A 24,736-nucleotide genomic window follows, 5' to 3' on the forward strand; every position below is an offset into this window, starting at 1 on the left:
TTATTCCCTCATACAAATATCTATCGTATTCTCAATATCTTACAAAAAGCACTGATGGACTGAAAAGAAAAAGTAATTTATTAAAAATCATGAATGTGGGCGAATGCAATGCTTGATACGAAATCTCACAGCAGTCAGGGGCCAAAGCTGAAACTCACTGCATGGCAACAATGTCAGCATCTCAACATGTAGCACAGCTACCTATGGTACAGGAAGTGCTGATACATGTGTGTTCTAGCCATAGCCTACACACTTGGGTTCAAATTTTACAGTGTTAACACATAAGGCTAGGGTTTTATAACAGGTAAGCTTTGCACCCTGAGTTCATGTTAGAGAAAATGTTAAACTGAAGTTCGGTATATTCCTTTACTGATAGTAGAAGAGGTTGAAGTTAAGCATCTCACTGGACTAGTTTGATGAAGAAAGGCATATTCCTACAGTTCCAGCCTAACCAACATCCTCAGCTATGAATAAGAGAAGATACAGATTGGTCCAGTGCCCTTGTCTGATCACCAGAGAAATGTAAACCACTCTGCAGTAATAAAAGACACAAAAATGTATTATATTCACATTCAAAGAGGTCTATTTTGTTGCACGGTAACTAACCCTTAACCAGAATTACCTTTAAAGTTATAGTAGGATAAAGTGTTTCCTACTACTTTGTGCTTCTATATACACTCAACAGCTATCAGTAAAGCAGATGCCTTGATCAGTGATGGATAGAGTACAACAACAAAGAGAGATGAAAAGGCATGTGGGTGTGCTACTAAAAACATTCTTCTGAATTTGTTCCCATGGAACTATTAATCTGTCCCTGAAACTGAAATGACAATTCAGCGTTCCTTCCCAAGCTACTGAGCTGAAAACCAGATACTTAACAAACCACTCTAATCTGGGAAGTGATTTTAAAGTGGCTACATTTTTGTAATGTTTGGCCAAGAGCCTTTGACACCTAAACAGTGACGTGAAATTATTTCAGTCATGCCTTTATTTGTTTGTAACCAGTAAACTATTTCCAAATCATGTGAGTGCATGTAATAAATATCTATAATAGAAACCTGTTCCTTCTACATACCATCTTTTTCCCTTTCTTCTTTTCTTGCCCCTCTTCCATGGAAAACTTCCACACCTCCCTCTAAGTATAAATAACTCCATTTTTCTTCTCCTAATGGCACTTCCATGTTGTTGATAATGTACATTATTTCATTTTTTACTAAAATCTGTGCAAAACAACTTTGTGTTATTTATCTTTGTTGTATTAACTCACTTTGAGATAATTCCTTTTTATACAACTGAATTGTTTTTTTTTTATATTGACTATTACTTTGTGTGTGACTGTAAAATGCAACTGGAGCTTTTCTCCTCGGGTCTCCACTGAAAATGGGCCTTTTGACTCAGTTGGACCAACCCAGTTAACAAATGACAAATAAATAAATACATTTAGTATCAAATATTAACACTGGTGTGCTGCACAAGAAAAGCAACCTGGTCCAAAGTGTAAGGTATAGTGGGATTTACTCAGCTTGTGGATAAATACTGTCACTTACTCTGCAGTCTGCATCATGTGCACATTTTCATTACTATATGTTGCTTAGACCATCATCCCTGTCTAAGGCAGCTTAAAAGTTCCCAGACCTAAGGCAGTACAGATCCTTCCTTTCTTATTCAGACACAACAAAGGGCATGTTACAGGTGCTACCTTATAATGTTACTGAATAGACCTGCAATATACGTCATGAGTTTTGCAAGCAATAAATCAAATATTTATTCTAAAGATTATTTATCATCTACAGAAACCTCCATAAATACAAATCTAAGAAAAGAACTAAAAGAGTCCACTTACTTGGAGAAAAATACCAATGCCCAACCTGAACAATGGGGTAGTACAAATAGAAAGGCAAGTGACATCTTACCCCTATCTCTAATACTACCAGGGGTAACTAAAACCATGTTAAATGAAGGCAGCACAATACTTTCAGGTTCACTTTTCCTCAGTAAAATCACAGCAGCAAAGACTCAGGATTTCCAGTTACAGCAATAAAACAACTTGCAGATTTTACAGCAAAACCACCCTGGGTAGTGCTGTATAGTCACTGTGATACTTCTGCTCTGAGTGGCTCGAAAGACAACCCCCACCCTGTGCACTCACATTCTGGTAAGACATGCTCAAAAGACATGCTCAGGGGTTAGACTAAGCATAGCACTTACTCAGATTGGTTGGAGCACACTTTCTCCTACATGGCCTGTTGAGTCCCCCCTCCCCCAGCCATGAATATTGCTCATCTTACCTAAAGCATTTACTGGATGTCTAAATAGCAGCATTCACTATATGTTTGTATTCTGTTGCTAGCTGGGCAACATCCCCCCACCCCAGCATGCTTGAGTAGATGGACTTCAAACCCCTTTATACCCCATTTATCAGCTGTCATCCTGTATTGCTTACTTTTGAATGGTTTCTTTGTCTGCAATGTTTCCGCATGTCATCGCCTGGATGATCACCTCATGCTCTTTTTGCGATACACTCTTATAGGATGTGAGGGGCAGGACACAGCGACTGGCAGGAGAAGGGTCTACTCCCTGCAGCCAGGGATGGCTTTCAATATGCTCCAGTGATGCCCTCTTCTTTGGATCTCGCTGCAACATCCAGGATATTAAACTGCAAGAAAGGGCAAATAATCAGAGAGCAAACATTAGAAGAATAGGTTAGCTATGGCTAATTCTATACTAAAATTAGGACAAAACAATGATCTATTTACACTGCATTAAATAAGAAAATAATCCTCTCAGATTGTCAGGAATGCCATTTTTTTATTAACAATATAATTGCTAATGGATTTTTAAGAATGCATATTTCTGACATTTAAAATTTAGTTATCAAGCTGAACTTCCTGCAGAGATATTTCATTCATTTTCCAGATATGTTAAAATGTATCACTGTTTTGTCCCTTTTCCAGGCCTCATCTTCAGTTCTTACCTGACAACACATTTTGTTAAGAAAAATATAACCTCAGCAAAAATGAAAACTCAGAGCTAATCTACCAAACAGTGCATTCTAGAGGAGAAAGCATTATTAGTTAACTTGCTGCAGATTGTACTCTGAACATCAGCTAGGGCAGCTGACAAAATCCATTTTGGGGAGGAATAAAACAGTAAGGGATGTAAAGATGCTAGGGGAACAAAACTACTCAAGTAAAGAGGATGCCTGCAGATCACAGCAGGACAGTGTGTTAATAGTGCAATAACCAGGGAATGGAACTATTTTAATTAAAAATGGTGCCAAGTAGTTCTGCATTGTAAACTGACTGCAGAGCACATAATTCACTGAGGGATAAAACAGAGTTCTCTTAGCTAAAAAGGATTGTTAAATATTAAAGGGCCATAGGGCTGTAACTGAGTCAGGTTATAAGAGGCAAAATATACAAACATAACAAATTATTGCATTTAATGCAATCAGTAAAACCAGATTAGGCCAACATGCTGCACTTGAGCAGGATGTGCTTGTACAGGCAGATCAGCTGATAAAAGTTAGCAGCTATTTTGGCATTGCCAGCAACTTCAGTATAAATTCATGGTCCAATAATCATTAAAAAAAACATTATTAAAGCCCAGAAGTGCCATGAGGTTTGGGGGTGCAGGGACCAAGCTTTTGAGAGACGCAAGATATAAACAACTTGTTAACCATTTAATGTTATACAATTAAATTATTTATAAAAAATTTAAATTGAAATTAATAGAATAAAGTCAACTAATGCTTTATATCAACATACTGTAAGGAAAAGTGATCATGTTTCAGTTTGATATTCTTGAGAAGGTTAATGTTGATTCAAGAGGCGATGCCTGGCCGCTAATTCTACAGACTCAAGAATTATGGTGGCAACTTTTGTTGGATGCATCCATGCCATCATGTTTAAATGAAAATATCTCTATTAATAGTTTGCTTAAGTTAACGGCTATGAATAGAGGTATTTTTAATGAGTATAGCTCTTTAAAAGTTTGGGCTCCAAGTTGATTCAGCTGATTTTGGGACAGAATAAAAGTGATGGTCATATTGCATTTCATTATCTGAAGAAGACTCAGCACTTTTTATATTTTGAGACAAAAGCGCTTATCAGATTTTACTTTTATTCATTGTATCAATAAACAGAAGGGTTTTAGCAGCCTTTGGTTTGTCTTTTAGTTTGCATTTTATTGGTTTGTTCGCTACTCACTTTTGTGTAGATGTTTTTTTATGTTACCATCGATGTGCACGGCTTGAATTTTAAAACTAAACACAATGTAATGCAGTGATGTTTAAACTGGCTTGCCGCAAATGGTGTGGTTATGCATAAATGTAAACTTGTTGTCAGAGTAACAGGCAGTTTTTTTCTAAATAGAAATATTATGATAATTTGAATGTACATGCCAAGGCTGGAATTATTATTTTGATTAAGACTGTTAAAGTAAAATCTAGTATTAGAGATGGTACTGTTTTATGAGTAACACGTGGAAGCGGACAGGGAGATAATAATTTAGCTAATAAAGACATGCATCTGGAGGGTTTTTCCCTGGGCCTCCACTGAAAATTGGCTCGTTCCAAGTCGGACTTCCTAAGTAAACAAATGTTAAATAAATAAATAAAATATACACCCTTAATGTCCCACACCTGGTGATGATGTAGAACAGTACTTCCCTGGGTGTGTAGTAGCAAGTCCTGTCTAAACCCCACCCACTACCCAACACCCCTTTGACATGTTTGAATAATGAATGAATATTTATGTTGATGTCTTCATAGGTCACATGAATATTCATCAGGTATTTGGGATGTAAGCTCGAGAGGGCAGTACAGTTAGCTAAAGCTAAAGAAACAGCACTATATAACTCCAAGTAATTTAATTTTGTTTTTATATTTTTGCAGGAGTCAAGCCCCCCCCTGCAAATTAAATATACCAACTCCGAGATCGCACTACATTGAGAAAAAGGGTAAATTTCCCATTCTGTCCTGTACCATGCTTGACAGATATTTAAATCAATAACCAATGTATGCACAATGTCACTGTTAAATCTGCATGGCAGTCAATCAAGCAACATTTGAATACATCACAGCCATTTGGCATGTCAGTCATACAAGGTATACCCACTTCTGCACAGACCAACTGGGAAGGTACTGTTCTACAACAATGCTAAGCACACTTCTTTCTTTACAGAGTTATTTACCTCCCTGTTATCAAATGCCTTCCCCAGTTCTTGCCTCCCCTTGCAGTGAACAGTATACGCAAACGCAGAAAGTTATTAAGCATTATTTTGATAATTTGGGAATACAGGATGCATGGTGATATTTGCATCTGGAAGAAAACAGGTTCACCTACATTGCCTCTAATATGTTGCAGTCCAGTAGGCTTTATTACTAGTTGACATCAGAAGATATATTATTGCAGGAAGTCCATGCTGAAATAATCTCACCCACTTCAACGATACTGCTGCTGCACTGTGTACATTCTTAGGCTTATCTGAGGAAGAAAAAAGCAAGCTATGGACAGTTAACCCTCTTATCTTTCAAAATACAGGTTTAGTAGAAGTCATGCAGCAGAGTACGCCTCTTCCTAGACAGCAACTCACTGGGATCCATATATGTTATGGTCTGGTAGGACACATTAAAGTTAGACCTCAAAAGCTTGTGCCTGGTAGCGAAGTTAAACTTGCTAGCAAAGTTAGATGTACAAAGAATGCAGGTGAATGAGGTTTTTCTCCAGTGTAACACTAGATTTAAAGATCAGCAGGCACTATGGACCATAAACAATATTCTCTCTTGAAATATGAGAGTGGGCACCTATACTAACACCACCTATACAATCATTCCAGGGGTTCAGAGTAACTGTCCATCTAAACTCTCAGCTTTGCAGGCACAATGCAGGCAACTACATACTACTAATATCTAAGATTCTGGACCAAGAGACGGGCAGGGTAGCAACTACAACAAAAGATATTAGTGCCCTATTTCTGAAGTTCTATCAGACCTTTATACATCCAGAATGGTACTGTGGGTGAGAATGCTAGTATAGTCAAAGAATTTGCTGGAAGGCCACTTTGCCCTTCTATATCCTTCCAACAAGTTGCACATCTGGCTTGACCACCTTGAGTCATGGGAGACAGAAAGGGCTATTTAACATATGTCATTTGGTACAGCTCCAGGCTATGACAGGTTCCATGATAAAAGTATTTAAAGTCAAGTGCCCTCTGCTTCTGGTCCTGCTGAAAGCTCTATTCTGGAACTACCAAGAGAAAGGACAGTTACATCACTTCTCAAACATTGCCTTTATTGTTGTTCTTCCTAAGGACAGTACAGATCAAAATCTAGTCACTAATTATAGACCTGCCTCTCTAAACAATGCTGATGTTAAGATTTACACCTTTATATTGGCCAAAATACTTGCTTCACTCTTGCCTTCTGTAATTTTGCCCACAAAAGCGGGGTTTGTTAAGGGTAGATGAAGTGTAGGCTAGTTGAGAACTCTGTTTATACATTCAGGGCCTCATGTTTCCAGATCCCGCAGCGACCTTTTTGCTGGACTTTAAGAAGGCCTTCAACACTAAAATATGTGAACACTTATAGGGAAATAATGACCACTATGGGGTTTCTGAAGACATTTCTATGTTCTATACAAGCCCTTTGTACTCCAACCTAATAATAGCAGGGCTAAGCAACAATGTAGTTATCTAGCTTTTCCCTCTTGCAATGGGGCACTCACCAAGGAATACAGATTATCCCTCGGCAGTTCTTCCAGCGATAAATTGCTCAATGACGTTGAATGGATGGAAACCTAATGGGGGCTGTCTTTACTCTTTGCATATGACCAAGTGGTGCTTTCCCAAAACCCTGCGAGAACATTTCAATCATTGCTAAATATCTTGGAGGAATTTTAAAGCCTTTCTGGACATGACTAAACCCTAATAAACCTCATGCTTTTGCCGATAATGCAGCAGCAAAGAAATTACAGTACTCTGAAGAGAAGCTGCTTTTTATTTAAGTGATTTATTACCTCTCTCAAATACCTGGGCATCACATTACTTCCTGATATGGGCATTATGGTGGTTTGCAAGTTGGAACCTCTATGGATGAAGCTATTCCTTTGGGCTCACATTTGTTTTAAGCTTCACTTGCAGCAGATGGACAGAGTGGCAACAGCCAAAATATTTGCAGTGCCACTGTTCTATTACATGCATAGGCATATTTTTGGGCTTCATAAAAAGTTATGTTACCATTCTTTTATATTTCATATGTAACAATCAAAGGTAGAGCCTCAGGTCATGAGTTGACAGACTGTGCCTGTGACGCTTAGGGTTAGAAACACCAGAATGGCACTTGTAGAGTTGGGCTTCACATTACTGCACATAAACAACCATGGTACTGCTAATCCCCCAGTGTGGGCAGGATCAGCTGCCTTCATAAGATCAGAGTCCCCCTGGGTCATTACCTAGTATGAGAAGACCCTCTCCAAAAAGTTGTTGACTTGACAAACTACTAGAAATGTGGTCTGCTACAAAGGAAGTGGATAGATTTCATCTGCAGTTCTACAAACCTCCTTTAGAGATGCCCTCTGTTAAGAGTGTGACACCATCCAGTGAGAACCAGAGGAATGGGACCTCAAGTAAGAGGGTGGTTGCTTTTAAATATCTCCAACTTAAGTGGAGCCCATCATCTAGGGATCATTGGAAATACTTAAACCTCAGGGACTCTTATGGGCTCTTCCTTTTGAAACAAATTAGCACTAGCTCTGCTGCCTAAAATGAATGATGTTAGGGGTTTCTGGGCACAAGGACACCATGCACAGGAACCTCAGAAAGGGAGAAATGTACTCTTTCCTATTTATGGAGATAATGAAAGTTAATAATAGGTTTAGGAACAATGTTCATTATGCTAAGGATATGTTTAGGAAGAACCCAAACTATATGGGCTCGACAGTTAACAAGTGACACTGTTTGATAACCCAAGCTAGGAAATGGTCATATTTATGAGAAGTTCACTCTTTTCTGTCTAAAGGGATAGGGGTTTAGCCCCACACCAGTACAGATACCCGTTTCTCCTTGTGACATATGTGGAGCTACGAATACAGATATTATTCACAAAATCTGGTCTTGACCCTCAATCTTTAAACCCCAAATCAAGTTAAAGGGCCTGATACAGAAAATACTGGGTTAGGAGATCCCTACCATGCCATGCACCACACACTTTTCCAGCACATGCCACACACATGGTAATGAAGAAGATTTTATACTTCTACTACTTTACATACTGGTTAAAAGGGAGATTATACTCCCACTGTGTTTCATGCTGGAAGAGAGGTTATATTCATCTTGTGTTACATGTTGGTATGAAAGGAAGTTATACTCCTACTGTATTATATATGCTGGCATGAAGGGAGGTTATGTTCCTACCATGTTACATGCTGGTATGAAGGCAGGTTATATTTCTACATGCTAGGTGGAAGCAAGGTTACACTCCTACTGTGTTATGTACTGGTACAAAGGAAGGTTACACTCCTACTGTGTTACTGGTAGGAAAGGTGGTTAAACTTCTATTGAGTACATGCTTCTATTGAGTACATGCTAGCTAGAAGGGAGGTTATACTTCTGTGTTACATGCCGGCTAGAAGGGAGGTTATACTTCTACTCTGTTACATGCTAACTGGAAGGATATACTTCTACTGCTTTACGTGCTAGTGCAAAGGGAGGTTATACTCTTACTGTGTTACATGTTGGTAGGAAAGGTGGTTAAACCCCTACTGTTACATGTTGGTACAAAGGGAGGTTATACTCCTATTGTGTTATATGCTGGTACAAGGGAGGTTATACACCTACTGCATTACATGCTGGCTGGAAGGGAAGTTATGCTCCTACTGTGCTACATGCTGACTGCAAGGAAGGTTATACTTCCACTGTGTTACAGGATAGCTAGTAAAAGGTTATATTCCTACTGTGCTACATGCTAGTAAAAAAAGAGGACAGTATTTAACATGGACATCAGATATTTCAGTGAGACTGCTGAGGACCCTTTGAGCAGACTGCACACACAGAAAGGGGTGCATGATGCTAGGGTCTTTCAACTCCATCCTGAGGGTTTTCTCAACTGTAAGGGAGTGGAGACAACTCCAGGTAGGATGAAACAGCATTTATCTTTTGCATGCACTCAAATGAACATACTAGGTAGTTGAATAATCTCCTTCTACTATCACTTTATGTAAAGTAATATAATAAAATATAACCACATTTGCCACCTATTTAGCACACTTGTACCCCTTTTTAAGGTAGAGGGTCAGGATCTACTGATTCCTCTTTCATTATTTTATTATGCCAGTATTTATCATAGGCTAAGCATATGTAGTTGCATTAGTCCTGCAGCTAATGCTGTAGTTTCTTTCCCATTGTGTAGCACTATCATACTAAACCAAGCTGGAGTGTGTATCCTTAGTGATTATGTTCTTCTTTATCTGGTTCAAGTAACTAATAATGAGGATGTTAATTGCACCTTACAACATATAACAGAAGCACATAACTAGAAGCATCTTTTAAATCACCAAACTTTTCTTGTACATTAAGTCAGGCATTAGCCACTTCTGGCACTACAGTGTAGGAATTCCATATCTGTTTATCTGCAGCCAACATACTATGTCAGCAGAAAGCATCCTCACAGTTAAATTGTCAACAGCAGGAGGCAGGAAATAATCATTTTTTATGTCCACCACTGGTAAGCAGTTGCTGTTTTAAACTGTTGGGTTATCTATAATGCAAGAAATAGCTGGCCATCTTAAATGACATAGTGGGAACTTGATGGATTATCTGCCTTATTGATCATTGTGCTTTTAAGAGTAGACAAGCAATTGTACGTATTTGCAGAATCCCGAATTTATATTATGTTTTCAGATGTCTCACTTCATGTAGCTTCTCTTTATTCAGCAGCAAGGTAGACAGGAAGAGAGATGCAGCTGTGCCCTGTCCAACCAAATGTTACTTACCTTTCACATTTAGGAAGTCCATCAGAATGCAGACACTGACAAGTTATTCACTGCACATGTCATTATAACCGGTTTTCCTTCATATCATCTCTGCAATGAGTTACTTTGGTTTTGACCTTGATGTTTTCATCTCTTTGTCTGTCCCACAATGCTCATCTTAGGTAGCTCCTCTCCATCTCCTCAAACCTCCTCAGCTGCAATGCCTACACTGCACAGGTTTCTTTACCATACTACAGTAGTGGTGGCACCAGCGTTTTATAAACTTACTTTTCAGCTTCTTTGGCATCCTTCTGTCACACACTACCCACTGACACTGGTTGCAGCATCTCTTATTATAACTTTTGACCTCCTCATTCTGACTTCTAGTCTCCTCAGTCACTGTTCCTAGACACCTGAAGCTGTTGACCTTTTCTCTTGCTTTGCTTCTGTCTCACTTTCCAGCATATTCTGATCTCCATTATTTGCTATTATGACCACTATTTTATAAGTTCTCAGTTTCAACCCATGTGCTTTTAGTTTTGCATTTCAGTAAACTACCATTTGCTGAAATTCTGGTTCACAGTCTATGTACAGTGCCTGCATACATTAGCTTTGTCGATCCCTTGGCACTGACTTGCCTGTTCATGCAATCCATCACTAGTATAAGCAGGACTGGGCTCACACTGGCAATCATTCTGAGAGTCTTCTTGTCCTTGTTTCATTAGATATCTGTATAAAATTGATAAAAAATACTGCGCCACCAACTCATACTAAAAACTGAAAACTCAACCTCCAGTGGCAGCGATGAATATCCACAGACAAAATATTGATTTTTTAAAGCTGTTTCATTCTTTAATTTCATTACAGCTTCATCAGAAAAAAAAACTGAACTGAATCAATACCATTTAAATAACCCTCCAAAAAGGTCAAATGATTCAATCAGACCCATAGAAACTTGTAATGGCTTACATCACACTTAAAGCAAGTTAAAGGAACATACACTAAACATTAATATACAAAGACTACCAACTAATAAACATAAAATAAAAAAATAAAAATTAAAAATTTAAATTTAAATGTTAATTAAATATTAATAGATTCATTAAGGCCAGGCAATAAGTTTTATCCGCCAGGCTGTTTGTTTGCATTCAAGCATAGTTTTAAAGTCACTAATGAACCCAGTACTGTTGACTGAATCCAATAACTTTTTAAAGTTTGTATAAGACACAGCACTGCCTGGCCAAAGCATTTGAAAAGTCTTTCTTTTTAATGGCCAAACAATGCTCAAATTCTTTTGTTGAGTGCTCTAATAAGTTTTGTCTATATAAAAACTCTGACATGAATTACACTTGGCAGTGTACCCAACACAGTTGGAGTGGCAGTCAAATCTTTGGCACAAAATAAATAGCCACAAGATTTGAACTCTGAGGAAGATGCATTAACAATGTATCTAAATTGTTTACAATGCCCTCAACTGTTAAGTGCCATATGCTAAACTATTTTTTTTTTCATTGTAGAGGTGGCTGCACTTCTTTCCAAACTGGACTTAAGGCATTGGGATTTCGTCAAGGTGAAAATAGGCTTAGTCCCAATAATGTTGGCCAAATCTACATTGCCCATAAGCACCTTAAAATTGTCAATAATGCATTCCTTAATAATCCACGTCATTACAAATTGGCAAAAGAAAAGCTGAAACAAGTCTTACTGCTCTCAACATTCACTACCAGTGGGGTAGAACCACCAACTTCAGATGAAAAAGGTTTTCTCAAAATGGGGCAAGCTTTTGTATTCCTTAGTAAAAGAAACTCTTCCTCTATTTTTTTGAGCCAATGCACGCCATAACCTCTATCAATAAAAAACTGCGCAACTTGGATAATTCACTCAGAAAAACACTCTGTTCAGTGGTAAGCCTGCTCAAACATATGAGTTGCCCTTAAATTTTGATTTCAAATGCATATGATGCAAGTGGTCACTGTGCAAATACTAACTGTTAAATGTAGAGTTACTAAAATTTGGCTAACAAATACCTTGTTAGTATAATCAAAAGTTAAGTGAATATCCAAAAAGTTAATACTGATATCAAAGCTACCACTGTTAAGCTTCAGAAAATTAGTACTTTCATTTAAGTCATTTACAAAGGAGGTAAACTCTTCATAGATGCCTCCCAACAAAAGAAAAGGGTCATCTATGTAACATCTATAGAGCAAGATCTTGTCTGAATTAGGGTGCCGAAGAGCACATTTGTGTTCCCACATCACCATGAACAAATTAGCAAACACAGGGGCCACCCTAGCCCCCATAGCAACACCAAAGGTTTGCATGAATAATCTCCCAGCAAAGCTAAAAAAAATGTTGTCCAAAAATAATTCCTTAAGGAGAAAGATGTTATTAACTTCGTGGCTAGTGAAAGCGGTACAGCCGTCCAAATATTCTCTCAAATAATCAATGCCAATCTTCTGATTGATGGAAGTATACAAGGAAGCTACATCAAGTGAAGCAAAATAAAAGGGAATCTCAGGAGCTCCTAAATTCCCTAATAATTCTAACAAACACCATGTATCACAGAGATAAAACTGAGAAGCTTGCAACATAGGGTTCAAAGTCTTATCCAGCCAGCCAGAAATAGGCTCAGTCTTCAAAGATGCAGCAGACAAAATTGGTCTAAAATGAAGAATTGTTTGGGTTTTGGGAACCTTAGGAAATCTGAAAAGCACAGCCATTTTCAGAAATTCTACATGCAAAAGGCAATAAGTGTGATAGTCCAATGTACCTTACCAAAATAAACCATATAATGTGTTGTCTACTGTACAAAAGTTGCTACGGATGAAATCACAGGAAACAGCCTTATAACAGGACTCATCATTCAGTAGATTATTTATGGCAGAAGTGTAATCAGAGGTGTTTATGATCACCAGCAGGCCACTCTTGTCTGCTTTCATGACCCCGACATCCCTATTTTTCATCTAACAATTTAAAGCAGCTCTCTCATCAGTTGAAGGATTGTCAGATTATAAATTTCAATTCAGCACAACTCTCAAATCGTGTTCACAAATATTCTGAAAAGCCTGAAGAGTGCCAATCAAAGATGGATTGTAAGTACTACATAATGTCAATACATTATCCATGATGTACTGTAAATTAAGCTTTCTTAAAAAAAGATTCAATTCTGTTAGCACTTTGGTAATATCAACAGAATGAGCAGGCAAAAATGAAAAACCTTTCTGCAACAACAACAAGGCACTGCTGTCTAATGCAAAACTGTTGATTTAAAATGTCACTGCAAAAGTTAATTCTTTTTCGATTCTTCCCCTTGCCCTTCCCTTTTCCTTGTTGATTGTTAGACCAATTCAGGGTCTTTATACTGCCCAGATGGTCCACTAATAAAGAGCCATGTGTAGATGCAGGCAACACAGAGCCAGTAGTGTCTATTGTGCATGCGGGTAGCTAACTTCAGCATGCACAGTGATGTTATCAATGTTCTGAGCATCAGATCTATTTACATCATTAGAAGCAGTAGTTAAATTCTGACCAATGTCAACATCCAAAGAAACTCCATGCAAGATCTTAAATGGATAAGCAGAGCTTTGTCCATAGGCTCCAATGTCCCTCTGGAGCTTATCCTGTTTTCTGGTGATAATACTAGCTCTTACTTAGCCTCTCCATTTTAACTCCTGTACCACTGTATAAAATTGACAAAGACCCAAAACAGCTAGAAGCTTTAATCCTGTCATCAAATGTCTGCATGTGTACCTGTAAACTAACTTATTGCTGTAATGCTTGACCAAAGCTTTCATAACAGCAATACTGGTACTGTTAAAGTGACAAGCTCCTTGAATAACTCATCTCCATAATGAACACAATTTGGGAACTTAAAAACACACAGACCCTGAGGAATACAACCACATCTAATATATTCTTCTAAGTATAATACTTCCGGGTAAAGGGCTGTATATTTACAAAATAACTGTTCAAGGTTAAATTGTTATGCTTACAGCTGTTTAACTCGTTAATAGAATACACAGAACTTGCAGTTAATTCATTGGTGTTTTGTCCTTCCAACAGAAATGGGTTGTTCATCTGCTTAAATATGCACTCAAGCACACTGAGACTGTTAGACATGAAACCACTGCTGGAAACGCCAGTGTCAGCTTGCATGGTTAACAGTACCAGATGCAGAAGGAATTGTAGTCCCAAATTTCTGTCCAGAGGTCAAATTAATCCTTGAAATTACCAATAATCCATCACAAATTGCACCAGAAATAATGGTGGACAGTTCTGTCAATGTAGAAACAGAATCTGGCACAGTGTACATACTGAGATTTAAAAGTGTGTCCTGGGATAACATTGCATCTGCCACTGAAGAAAACAGAAGGAAACGAGCAAAAACTGATAAAAACACTGCACCAGCAATTCAAAACTAAAGCCTGAAGACTCAAACAAACTCCACTGGCAGCAATGAATATCCACAGACTAGAGACTGATTTAAGTGCTTTTATTCTTTAATTTCATTAGAACTTCATCAAAAAAAATCTAAACTGAATCAATGCCATTTAAATAACCCCCCAAAAAGGTTACGTGATCCAATCAGACCAACAGATAGTTGCAATGGCTTACATCACACTTAAATCAAATTAAAGGAACATACCCTAAATATTCGAGCATAGTTTTAAAGTCACCAACGAATCCAGTACTGTTAACTGAACACCAACAAACCCAGTACTGTTTAGATTAGTTTAGATTTTTTCTGATGAAGCTCTAATGAAATTAAAGAACAAAAGTACTTAAAAAATCAGTCTTTGGTCTGGGGATATTCATCGCTGCTGGTGGAGTTCGAGTCTTCAGTTTTTATCTGTGTATAAAACCTGCATTATTTCTATCCTGTCTCACAACAAACATTGGATCAGTTCTAATGTGTCTAGATCTGAATCTGAACCACGTATGTCCCATATATCCACCATATTACTCTGAGACTTTTTCAATCACCTTCTTTGACAATTTCATACAGTGTGACAGAAGAGTGGTACTTTTGTATTGTCTGCAGCTGTGAAAAGTCTCTGGTTTTGTAAATTGGTGCTAGAATGCTTATTCTGTAGTAGTCTGGGATACGCTGCACTCTGTATACCATGGTAACTTTCCTCATGATCTAGTTTTCTCCTAACTAACCCAACATCTTGACCATATCTACTGTGATTCCTTCTCCACATGCCACTATCCCTGCCTCAATGTTCCTCAATGCACTTCACATCTCTTCTTAGATGGGTTCTCCTTACTCTGTCATTACAGGCTGTGTATACAGTAGTACAGCTTTGGGGAGTGGAGGTTCTTCATTCAAAAACTTCTTGAAGCACTTCTTCTACCTGCCCTTTATGTCCTCTGGACTGGTGAGCAGAATATTACCGGTGGCACCTATAAATGCCATCTGCTACTGTCTTTGCCTTTCTGTCACTATCTTGCAACATGGTAGATCTTTGTGTCAACATCTGAGTCGGCCTCTGATTTATGGTGCAAGACTTCTGACCCATTGCACTTTTTCACTGCAAGTGCAGTCTCCTTTAGCCAACCAGTATTTCTCACTAGTCTGTTCGGTTGCAAACTTCTTCCTACACTCCTTTCTTTGACTACTTCCTGGAGTTATACATTCCACTGCCAGCGTTCTCTATACATCTTCATACCTGACATGCTATATTCTGTAATCTTCACATGTCTTGTTTTAAGACCCTGCCATTCACCTTCTAATCTATTTCTTCTGTTCCCTGAGGTTGCTTGGGACATGGTTATTTCTTTGAACTCCTGTATTTTGCTCCAGTCAGCTTTCATACTTGCATCCTAGTCTATGTTGATCTTGGAGGCACTACTTGCATAACTGTAGCTACCAGTGGTGTAAGCTGGAGCCACCTCTTTAATATGGATGACCTTGCAATGCCTGATTTGACTCCAATGTTCTTTCTTACTACAATGATGCCTAACGGAGTTGCATGCTGAGCATCTTTCTTTGCAAGCCATGTGCTTTATTTAATTGACATTTATTTACTGAGAAGATCCGACTGGGTCACTATACATTTTCAGACAATGCTCCAAGGGAAAAGCTCCAACATTGCCCATCATTAAGCCATTTGTCCAACAAAAGTCCAGAATGGCCTATACTTTATTATTACTGTTGCTCAAGCCATGCAGACTCAGTGAATCCTCTTACTCATTTCAGTGAAGACCAACTTAATTTGGCTTGCTTGATTAAGGAGGTCTTGCAATTGTTACCTGAAGCATAAGCAGAGATCATGAAGAATGCAATGAATTTCCATTACCTTGATTCTAATAACATCTTCTCTCTCATCAAGATTTACAAAACATTTTGTCTATACTCCTCTTGAGTAGTGAACTGTGGGGATCCAAAGCTGACACATGGGTGTGCCACTGCCCTACTGAGGCTCTTAGATGCATGGAATACCCAGCCTACCTCTTATCATCCTGTCATCCACTTCTGAGCACAGTTCTGTTAATGAAGTTTAATGTTGCAATCCTTAGATAATTTTTGTCAGATTTGGCTTTATGTCCTGCTTTAGCTCAAAAGAACTAAACCAGTAACTCAGTCTGGGCAAACGGACATTGGTTTAGACATCAGATTACTAACCCAGGGCTTCTAAGCTTTATAGTGGCATTCACTGGCCAAGAGAACACACAGATCTTGCCCACCATTATTATGAGTCCCTGGCATAGGTCAAAGTAGGCCATTCCCTCAGACCAGCAAATATCCATGTTATTTTCTAGCAACATTAGTAAACATGACCTTATCACTTACAATTTTTACGCCACTGAGTGGACAGCCCAGATACAGCGTGCAGTCTGTAGTCCATGTTCTCCTATCTAAACGATGCTCTGCATTACAATTCATGCCTAAAGCAGTTGAACCCCCACCCCCAGGATGCAGTACCCCAGAATCAGTGCCACTGCCTGGTCCATTAATTTTTTTGGTGAATTCGGTTGGCAGACTTCTGAAATCCAAATGAGATGACTGGTTTTGAACCTAGGACCATCCACCCTTGAGGCAGAGCCTTTTACCCACCAGTCCACCACAGCAAACACCCAACAGTGGTTGGGTGGTGGGAGGAAACCACTGGAATGGGGAGAACATGCAAACTTTGAAGTGACCACAGATGAGGATCAAACCCTACATCCAGGTTCTATGAGATGAAGATCTTAAACATTATGCTGCATGCCTTATAGAAACCAATTTATATCCCCTGGGACCAGATGCTTGTCTCTTCTGTTAAAACTGCTGTTATGCTCACTGTCTGGTAAGATCCCATTAGAAAGTGAAATGAATATAAATTTGGAGAACACTGATTACGGAATAACAGCTGTTACTTCAGATAAATATGGCTCTAGCAACTAAAACCTGTAGCAGTCATGCAAGTCTAAATCCTCATAAAAGCAGAGGGTCATCACTGCTGCTTAAACACTCATACATTTTCTGCCCCTCTTCTGTTAGGTATTCCACAATGTAGGGACTCCCCTCCATGAGGAGCTCATTTATATTCTATCCTGTTGTAGTGCCATATTTGAATTAGCAAAGGCGGCCAAGCCCTCCAATCACAACTGATCTTAAACTGTTCAGTGCTTAAAACATTGTCATCAGTTTAAGCAATTAGATAGAAGGCTTACCACAACTGAAAATTAGAGTTATAAACTGCATGAATAAGCCAACCTCATCCACTAACAATTCTTTATCTAGTGGAGTGCTACAACACAGAACTTACTGCCAGCAAATTACTGCTTTTACACAATCCCTGTAAACCTACAGCTGGACACTTAACATGTCAGTATTGACATAAGTAATCACATAGGAGATTTTCTACGACTACAAGTGAAGGAAAGAGTAACAAAGGGCATGAATAAACTAACCCTTGCCACCAGCACGTATCTCTTTAGAGGAACACTACTGTGAACAAGTCATTACTAGCACATTACTGACTTTGGGCAACTCTTTAAACAGTTGGACAATTAAAAGTTCGCCATTGATTTAAGACCACAGCGTACTACAACTATAGCTAAAGGATAGAGCTATACAGTTACAAACTGTATGAATAAGACAATCCTTGCACTGGAAACTTTCTCTTTAGTGCAGTGCTACAAGCACATATGTTGCTGCCAGCAGATTACTGTTGTAAGGATTTTTATCTCTTGCATTGAAATTACATTTATTTCTGGAAATAAACTGAGATTTGTTACTTTGCTGTCTGCTATAATTCTATATTTGTGGCCTGATTTATCCTTATTTTACATTCAGAACTCTCATATTTTGGTAATGAATTCCATTAGCTCAGATGGAGGCTGGCCACTTTCTTCATGTTTTCTCGTTACACAATTAACTGGAACTTTCTTTTTTACATTAGTCATAGAAACCTGATGTTTAGAGGAAAAATAAGACTTTAAAAGTTCAATAATTTGAAAGTCTTCCTTTGTACAATAAAGTTGAAATATTCCTTAGTAAAATAATCTTCTTTATGATTTATTATTATTATTTTACATTTGTTTACTGGGATAGTCTGACTGGGCTAGTAGCCCATTTTCAGTGGAGGCCCGGGGAGAAAGGCTCCAAAGATAGTTACATACATAGCAGACAAATTATACAAGCAAGATATAAACATTTACAAGGTAAACATGAACATTTAAAACTCATAATAAAATGAAACATGGCAAAATTAGATAATAAAAATAACAATGTAGCTAAACATTATTGTCAATTTATACACATATAACATAACATAATACTAGGAAAAAAAATCCTTTACTAACAAATTCTGTTTTCATGCCACTTGTTTCCATTCTCCGTTAGTCTTACCAATATCCTTCTCTGCAGTAGTACCCTTCACTGATTCATCCTGGCTAAGTACCTGGGTCAGGAGGACTGGGACTTGCTTCAATTGCCCTCACTTAACTCATGCTTGCTCTTACACTCTACCCTACCCCTAAATTCCTACCCACACCCTTTTACTCTATATGTAAAATAACTGCACCCTACCCTTTTCATCCCTATGAATCACTGCATATCTTACACTCTTAACTACAGCTACACAGATAGTACTGTACTACTATAAATTATTTCATAAGTCTCTTCCAAGATCATTTGTAGCAAGTCATCTGCCACCTCAAACCATTCTTAATCCTTTCCCTACTTATGCTTTCTCCCATTTCATTTTCTGTACTACTTCCTTGCTGAAAATTGTAGTAACACCCTTACAGCTCTTCTCACCTCACCCTTTTCTCCCCTTTATCATTACTCCTATCAATCAATGTTTATCCATGGTCATTAGACTGTATCCTGTCCATGCCACTCTCCAACATTCTCATGACTGTACTTTCCACTCTTCTAACTTCTACCTCCAAATAAACCCGTCAATTTGACTCTGCTACTCTACCCTGCATATCATTGCTATTGTCCAAACATTTCACAACGCCACTTCCTGGACCTGCCACACATTAAACATGACATTACCTTTGATTACACTAACTATACATCAAAATGCTCACTAGCTTAGTTCTTCTCTTTTCTCATCTTACAACCTATTATATAAGCTTAATATCTATACACATCTCTCCCACAAACACAGCTTACCAACATTACCATCAGTCACCTACCACAATTTCACCCATCCTATAATGTATTCCTCATTTATTAATACAAGTATGTTGTGTCTTTCGGCTTTTCCCGGTTAGGGGTTGCCACAGCGGAACTCCAGTCCGCTAATGATTGGCAGTAGATATTCACAGTGCCGAGTTGCCAGCTTGACGCCCAACCTTCAACGAAGGCACGCCCATTCACGCATGTCTTTCAGAATGCCACTCGACCCACGAGGAGGACATGCAGACTCCACAAAGAAGGCACTCCCCACACACTGGCTGAGAATCGAACAGGAGAACCTCTTGCTGTGAGGCAACAATGTTACCACTGCACCACCGCGGATTCATTAATACAAGTATAATATTCTTAATTGTCCATCCATCCCTCAAAAATCAAAACTAAAACTAAGAATAGATAGCAAGCTGAGTATAACATCACTACAGCACTTGCCAAATCACTGTCATAGGGAGATATGCACTCCAACTGTCTTTCTTCCAGCCTTCTAAAAAGTCAGCCCTATCTCAGCACATACAGTAAGTCAGCAATCATACTTTTTATGTTAAAACTGTAATCTAGTCACTATCAATCTTTGTAGCATTCACAATAAAAATAACAGAACTCCATACCTGAATCTCCTGTTACACTTCAGATACTCTAGTAATCACTGAAACCTACCTTAAACCCAACACAAAGGACACAGAAATATTACCACCAGACTCTTACATTATTAGGGCAGACTGAAAATATGAAGCAGGAAGCATAGACATTTTATATTCAAATTCATATGAATTCTCATCTTACCCTCACATTATACTAAAGAGACATAATTCGGAGCCTTCTTGTATCATTTCTTAAACTGAACAATCACAAAAGGTTGAGCATAATTGCTCACTACATTTCCAAAGAAAGCAATCTGAATTTATTGGAAAATAATCTCTCCTAGATGTCAAATATGATCTGTAATACAAAACAATAATCCTAAGAGCCAACAGAATTGCCCGGCAAACTTGTATCTTATCCCTACCCCCCACAAGCATAAATCTCTGTAGTGCGACTACCACCCGATTCCACCAACAGAAGAAAAATAATATACCCATTTTCAAAACAACCCCAAAAATTCTGCTCTTCTATCTGAGAAATATTACACTCAGAAACAAAGTCAGCCAAACCCTTTTCCCACCTCTTCTGCAGTAGAAATACATGAACCTTACTAAGGTGAATCCACTTGTAATCCGCAATACAGACTGCCCCCACCCTAGACACTCATCTACTGTCACTTTACAATCCATCCCTCTTCCTCCTGCCAAAACTACATACCTAGCTCTCCATACACTGATAACCTCCCAGCAGAATATCTCAAAAGTCAGCTACTTTTACAGCTTACCTCATCACTATTCTTAAAAATAAGTCAATATAAAAATTTTACGTTCATTCATATTGGAAAGAAAAGCATACATTATTCCATTCAGAAAGGTGGTAACTGAACATGAGACCTGTAAATATATTGTCCCTAGTGTCTAAAATTTTGAAAGAATGTATTCATAGCCAACTATCCTGCTAGCTTCTTCATTGAACTCCTCCTCACCCCCAAAACAACATTGGTTTGTGTTCTGGACACACCTTCACAAACAAAACCAACCAAGCCAGGAACAGTGGCAAACTTGTTTTTCCTCTTACTCTATGACTTATCTAAAGTTTTTGATATGGTCTTATGATATGGTCTTCCATATCAAACCTCTGCAATAAATGTTTTTATAGGCCTATCCCAATCTACTGTCTAGTGGTTCTGTAGCTAGTTATCCAACAGACACCAATCTGTAAAATGCCAAAATATTCTCTCTCTCTCCTTTCTTGCCAGTTACCATTGGGCTACTATATGTTCTTGGCCATCTCCTCTTAATGTTTTCATTAACAATTTGTATACCTCCTTACAACAAGCCTCCTTAATCAAATATGTGGATGACTCAGTCCTTTTTTCTGCAAACAACCTAAGCCATCTTCAAGAAATAGTACAAGGAGTTTTTATCCCATTGAAAATTGGCTCCAGAATACAACCTACTGTTAAATCCCTTCCTCAGAAAAATAAGTTACTCCTTTTTCCCCAAATCTCATACCAACTTTAAAATTACCTCCTTGGATAATGCAGCAAAATAAGTAGCTCTGTAAACTAAACTAGTAGGGATGTTAATAGATAACCTTAAATTTGATCTGCATCATATTCAACACAAAAAAGTCACCAGAAAGTAGGAATGCACACAGAGCTAAAAGCTTTCTTACAAATACCACAAACGCGACCCTTACTAGTACCTACCTTTTACTATCACTCTTACATGGGGCACCAATCCTCACTAATTTTTCAGGCTACACAAAGAACAAAACAAACAATATTACAACAAAACAGCAAGAATCACTGCTAACAAACCCTATAGAAATGCACTAAAACAAATATACTGACGAATTACCATGTCATCTCACAAGCTCATCTACTTTTGACATAAAACAGAAAACTTCAAAATGCCTAGCATTAAGCGACATTCTCCACAACTACTATCTCAACAGGCCATTACTCCCATATGATGTAAACTTTACTTCAACTATAAACCTCTAAACTCTGCAAAAATACCTTGTTACTCTACCTGCATTGCAAATTCCTGAAACTCAGTCCTACTAACATTGAAATTCATATCTAATGTGCACAATTACATCTACACTAAAATAACTTCTAGGTGACTCCTGCCAAAACACTTGCCTGCCTAAGCTTGTTTCCAGTTTTACCAGCTAACCCTCTCAATAACAATTTTAAGTCCCTCATTTAACAAAATGGGTAAACATTCATTTATACCTTTTTGTATAGAATAGAAATATTTACCAAATGTGATATTACTTGTTCCACTGGAACACCACCTGCTACTTTTATTTATAAATATTTTTATATATGTATATTATGTGTGTGTGTGTTTATACACACACACACACACACACACACACACACACACACACACACACACACACACACACAGACAGACAAACAAACACATTACAATCCACCAGTCCTTATGTTACTACTTTGCAACTATGTCTGATTATATATTTTTCTTCATTATTTTTTTTCTGCACTCATCTCCTCCTTTCTTATTATATTCACTCAGTTTCAGCCATTTTATTTAATGCACCACATCATATGTCCCGCTACTCTCACATTATATGGTCTCTGCCGATAAATCATAGTTTTTAATTTCATTCAACTGGAATATTTTGATTGTATTTGTTTTTATCATACAAGTTAAGACCATTTGTATTGATATTTTCTTTACAGAGGATTTTCTCCACAGACCTTCACTGAAAATGAGCACCATTACCTAATCTGACAAAATTCTTGGCTTGATAGACAGCTGGAAAACTCAAACTGCTAAATAAATAAGTTTACTTACAAAAAAAAAATTAAGCACTTTCTTTCCCCTATTCTTCAAGACGTCATCAGCACACAATTCATTTTCACTAACATTTTATAAGACACTTAATCACTCAATCATTACATTAAAAAAAACAATTGACATCAATCTAAGGCTCAATTAAATAAATATTACAATATAATAACCAAACCACTAAAATACCTGTTTTAAAACCTTACAGGACAAAACCAAATCAAAAGGTTTAAAAACCAACTAGTTGGTCAAGATCAATAGAAATACCATAAAAACAATCTGAAAAACTGTATTGTGAGAAATACCTCTATTAAAAACATAAGTCACATTAGAAATCATTTTAAAAACATCTGAAAATATAGAAAAATAGACATTAAAAAAGCATGTAGAGAAAATGCATGGAAAATTAACTTTGCTGCCCTTAGCTTCAACAAACTAATTAAAGAAATAGCATCATTCATTTAATCTCACCTGCCATAATATTCTAAAGTTTTCTCCCAGTGTCTGCCTTTTGGGTTCTTTACCACTTTCTCCAAGACAAAAAATAAATTTTTTTTTGTTTTCCACATTAACATCGTGCCTATATAGAGTGTTTGTCTCATTATTATTATTATTAACATGATAATAGTGCTCATAAATCCTTTGGTTAAGGGAACACACAGTTTTTCCTATATAACATGAACAAAAAAAAAAAAAAAAAAAAATCACAAAATGCTAAATAAACCACAACCTTAATAAAAATTTAAAAGTATGATCTATACTAGGCAATCTTACAATTTCCACTTCATAAAAATAAAAATACTGCCTACATGATCCACACTTCCTAGTACCTTTCCTTATGCTACTGTCTCCTATCTTATTTTTGTGCTACTTTTTCAATTTTCTCTTTTAAATTACTGTGCCTCCTCAAACTAAATAGGGATTTGTCACCTACCCTTTCTTTTCACTCTGAATTACACTCAAAAACTTTCCAATTGCTCCTAATAAATGTTTTGACAATATTGCTCTCAGAGCCATATTTAAGCAATATATTTTGCTTGCAATTAATGCATGGATTACCATCTTTTTTCTTATCAGGTAGATCTTTATCCATGAGTGGAAAAAACTTATTGTTTCTGCCCTGAATAATTTTATTATGAATGTCATCCAGTACTTCTTCAGAATATCCTCTCTCTAGCGACATGTGCTTTAATACCCCTAATTCATAAATAAGATCACTGTCATTAGAAACAATTCTTGTTAAATTAACCATTTGGCCTTTAACCAAACTTCTTTTTTGTTTAAATGGATGGCAGCTATTAAAATGTAGGCAGCTGTTGGAAAAAAGTGGGCTTTCTATACAATTTAGACTTGAATTCCTGCAAACCCAAATCTTTAACAACACATCTAGATAACTAATACTCTGATTAGAAGAATTATAGGCAAACTTCAAAAAAACCTAGCATTATTTATATAACCTATAAATTCGTTTAGGGAATCTATATCAGCATTAGTCATTCAAAACCTCAAACAGGTTGTTAAACATTGACTGCATTGAGATTAAAATATAAATTCCTGCTCCCAATACCACATAATGATATCCACATAAAGTGCAGCACAAGCGGTCTTCCATAGCATCTTACAGTCCAGCACTTGCTCAGACCTAATATTTATTTATTTATTTTACATTTGTTGACCGGGCTAGTCTAGCTGGAGATATTTCCATTTTCAGTAGAGGCCCGGGG

The 24,736-nt window shown here is 37.5% G+C and overlaps 1 protein-coding gene across 1 annotated transcript in view; it reads right to left on the minus strand.

Moving 5' to 3' along the window:
• LOC122809609 overlaps window positions 1-24,736 on the minus strand; it is a 462,513-nt gene that overhangs the window by 184,989 nt on the left and 252,788 nt on the right. Inside the window, exon 3 of the mRNA XM_044081235.1 lies at window positions 2,444-2,656. Coding sequence (XP_043937170.1) covers window positions 2,444-2,656 — 213 coding nt within the window. The remainder of the gene's footprint in view (window positions 1-2,443; window positions 2,657-24,736) is intronic.

This window comes from Protopterus annectens, chromosome 8.part0 (assembly GCF_019279795.1).
Source record: "Protopterus annectens isolate FY-2018-M chromosome 8.part0, PAN1.0, whole genome shotgun sequence".
Lineage (NCBI taxonomy): Eukaryota > Metazoa > Chordata > Ceratodontiformes > Protopteridae > Protopterus > Protopterus annectens.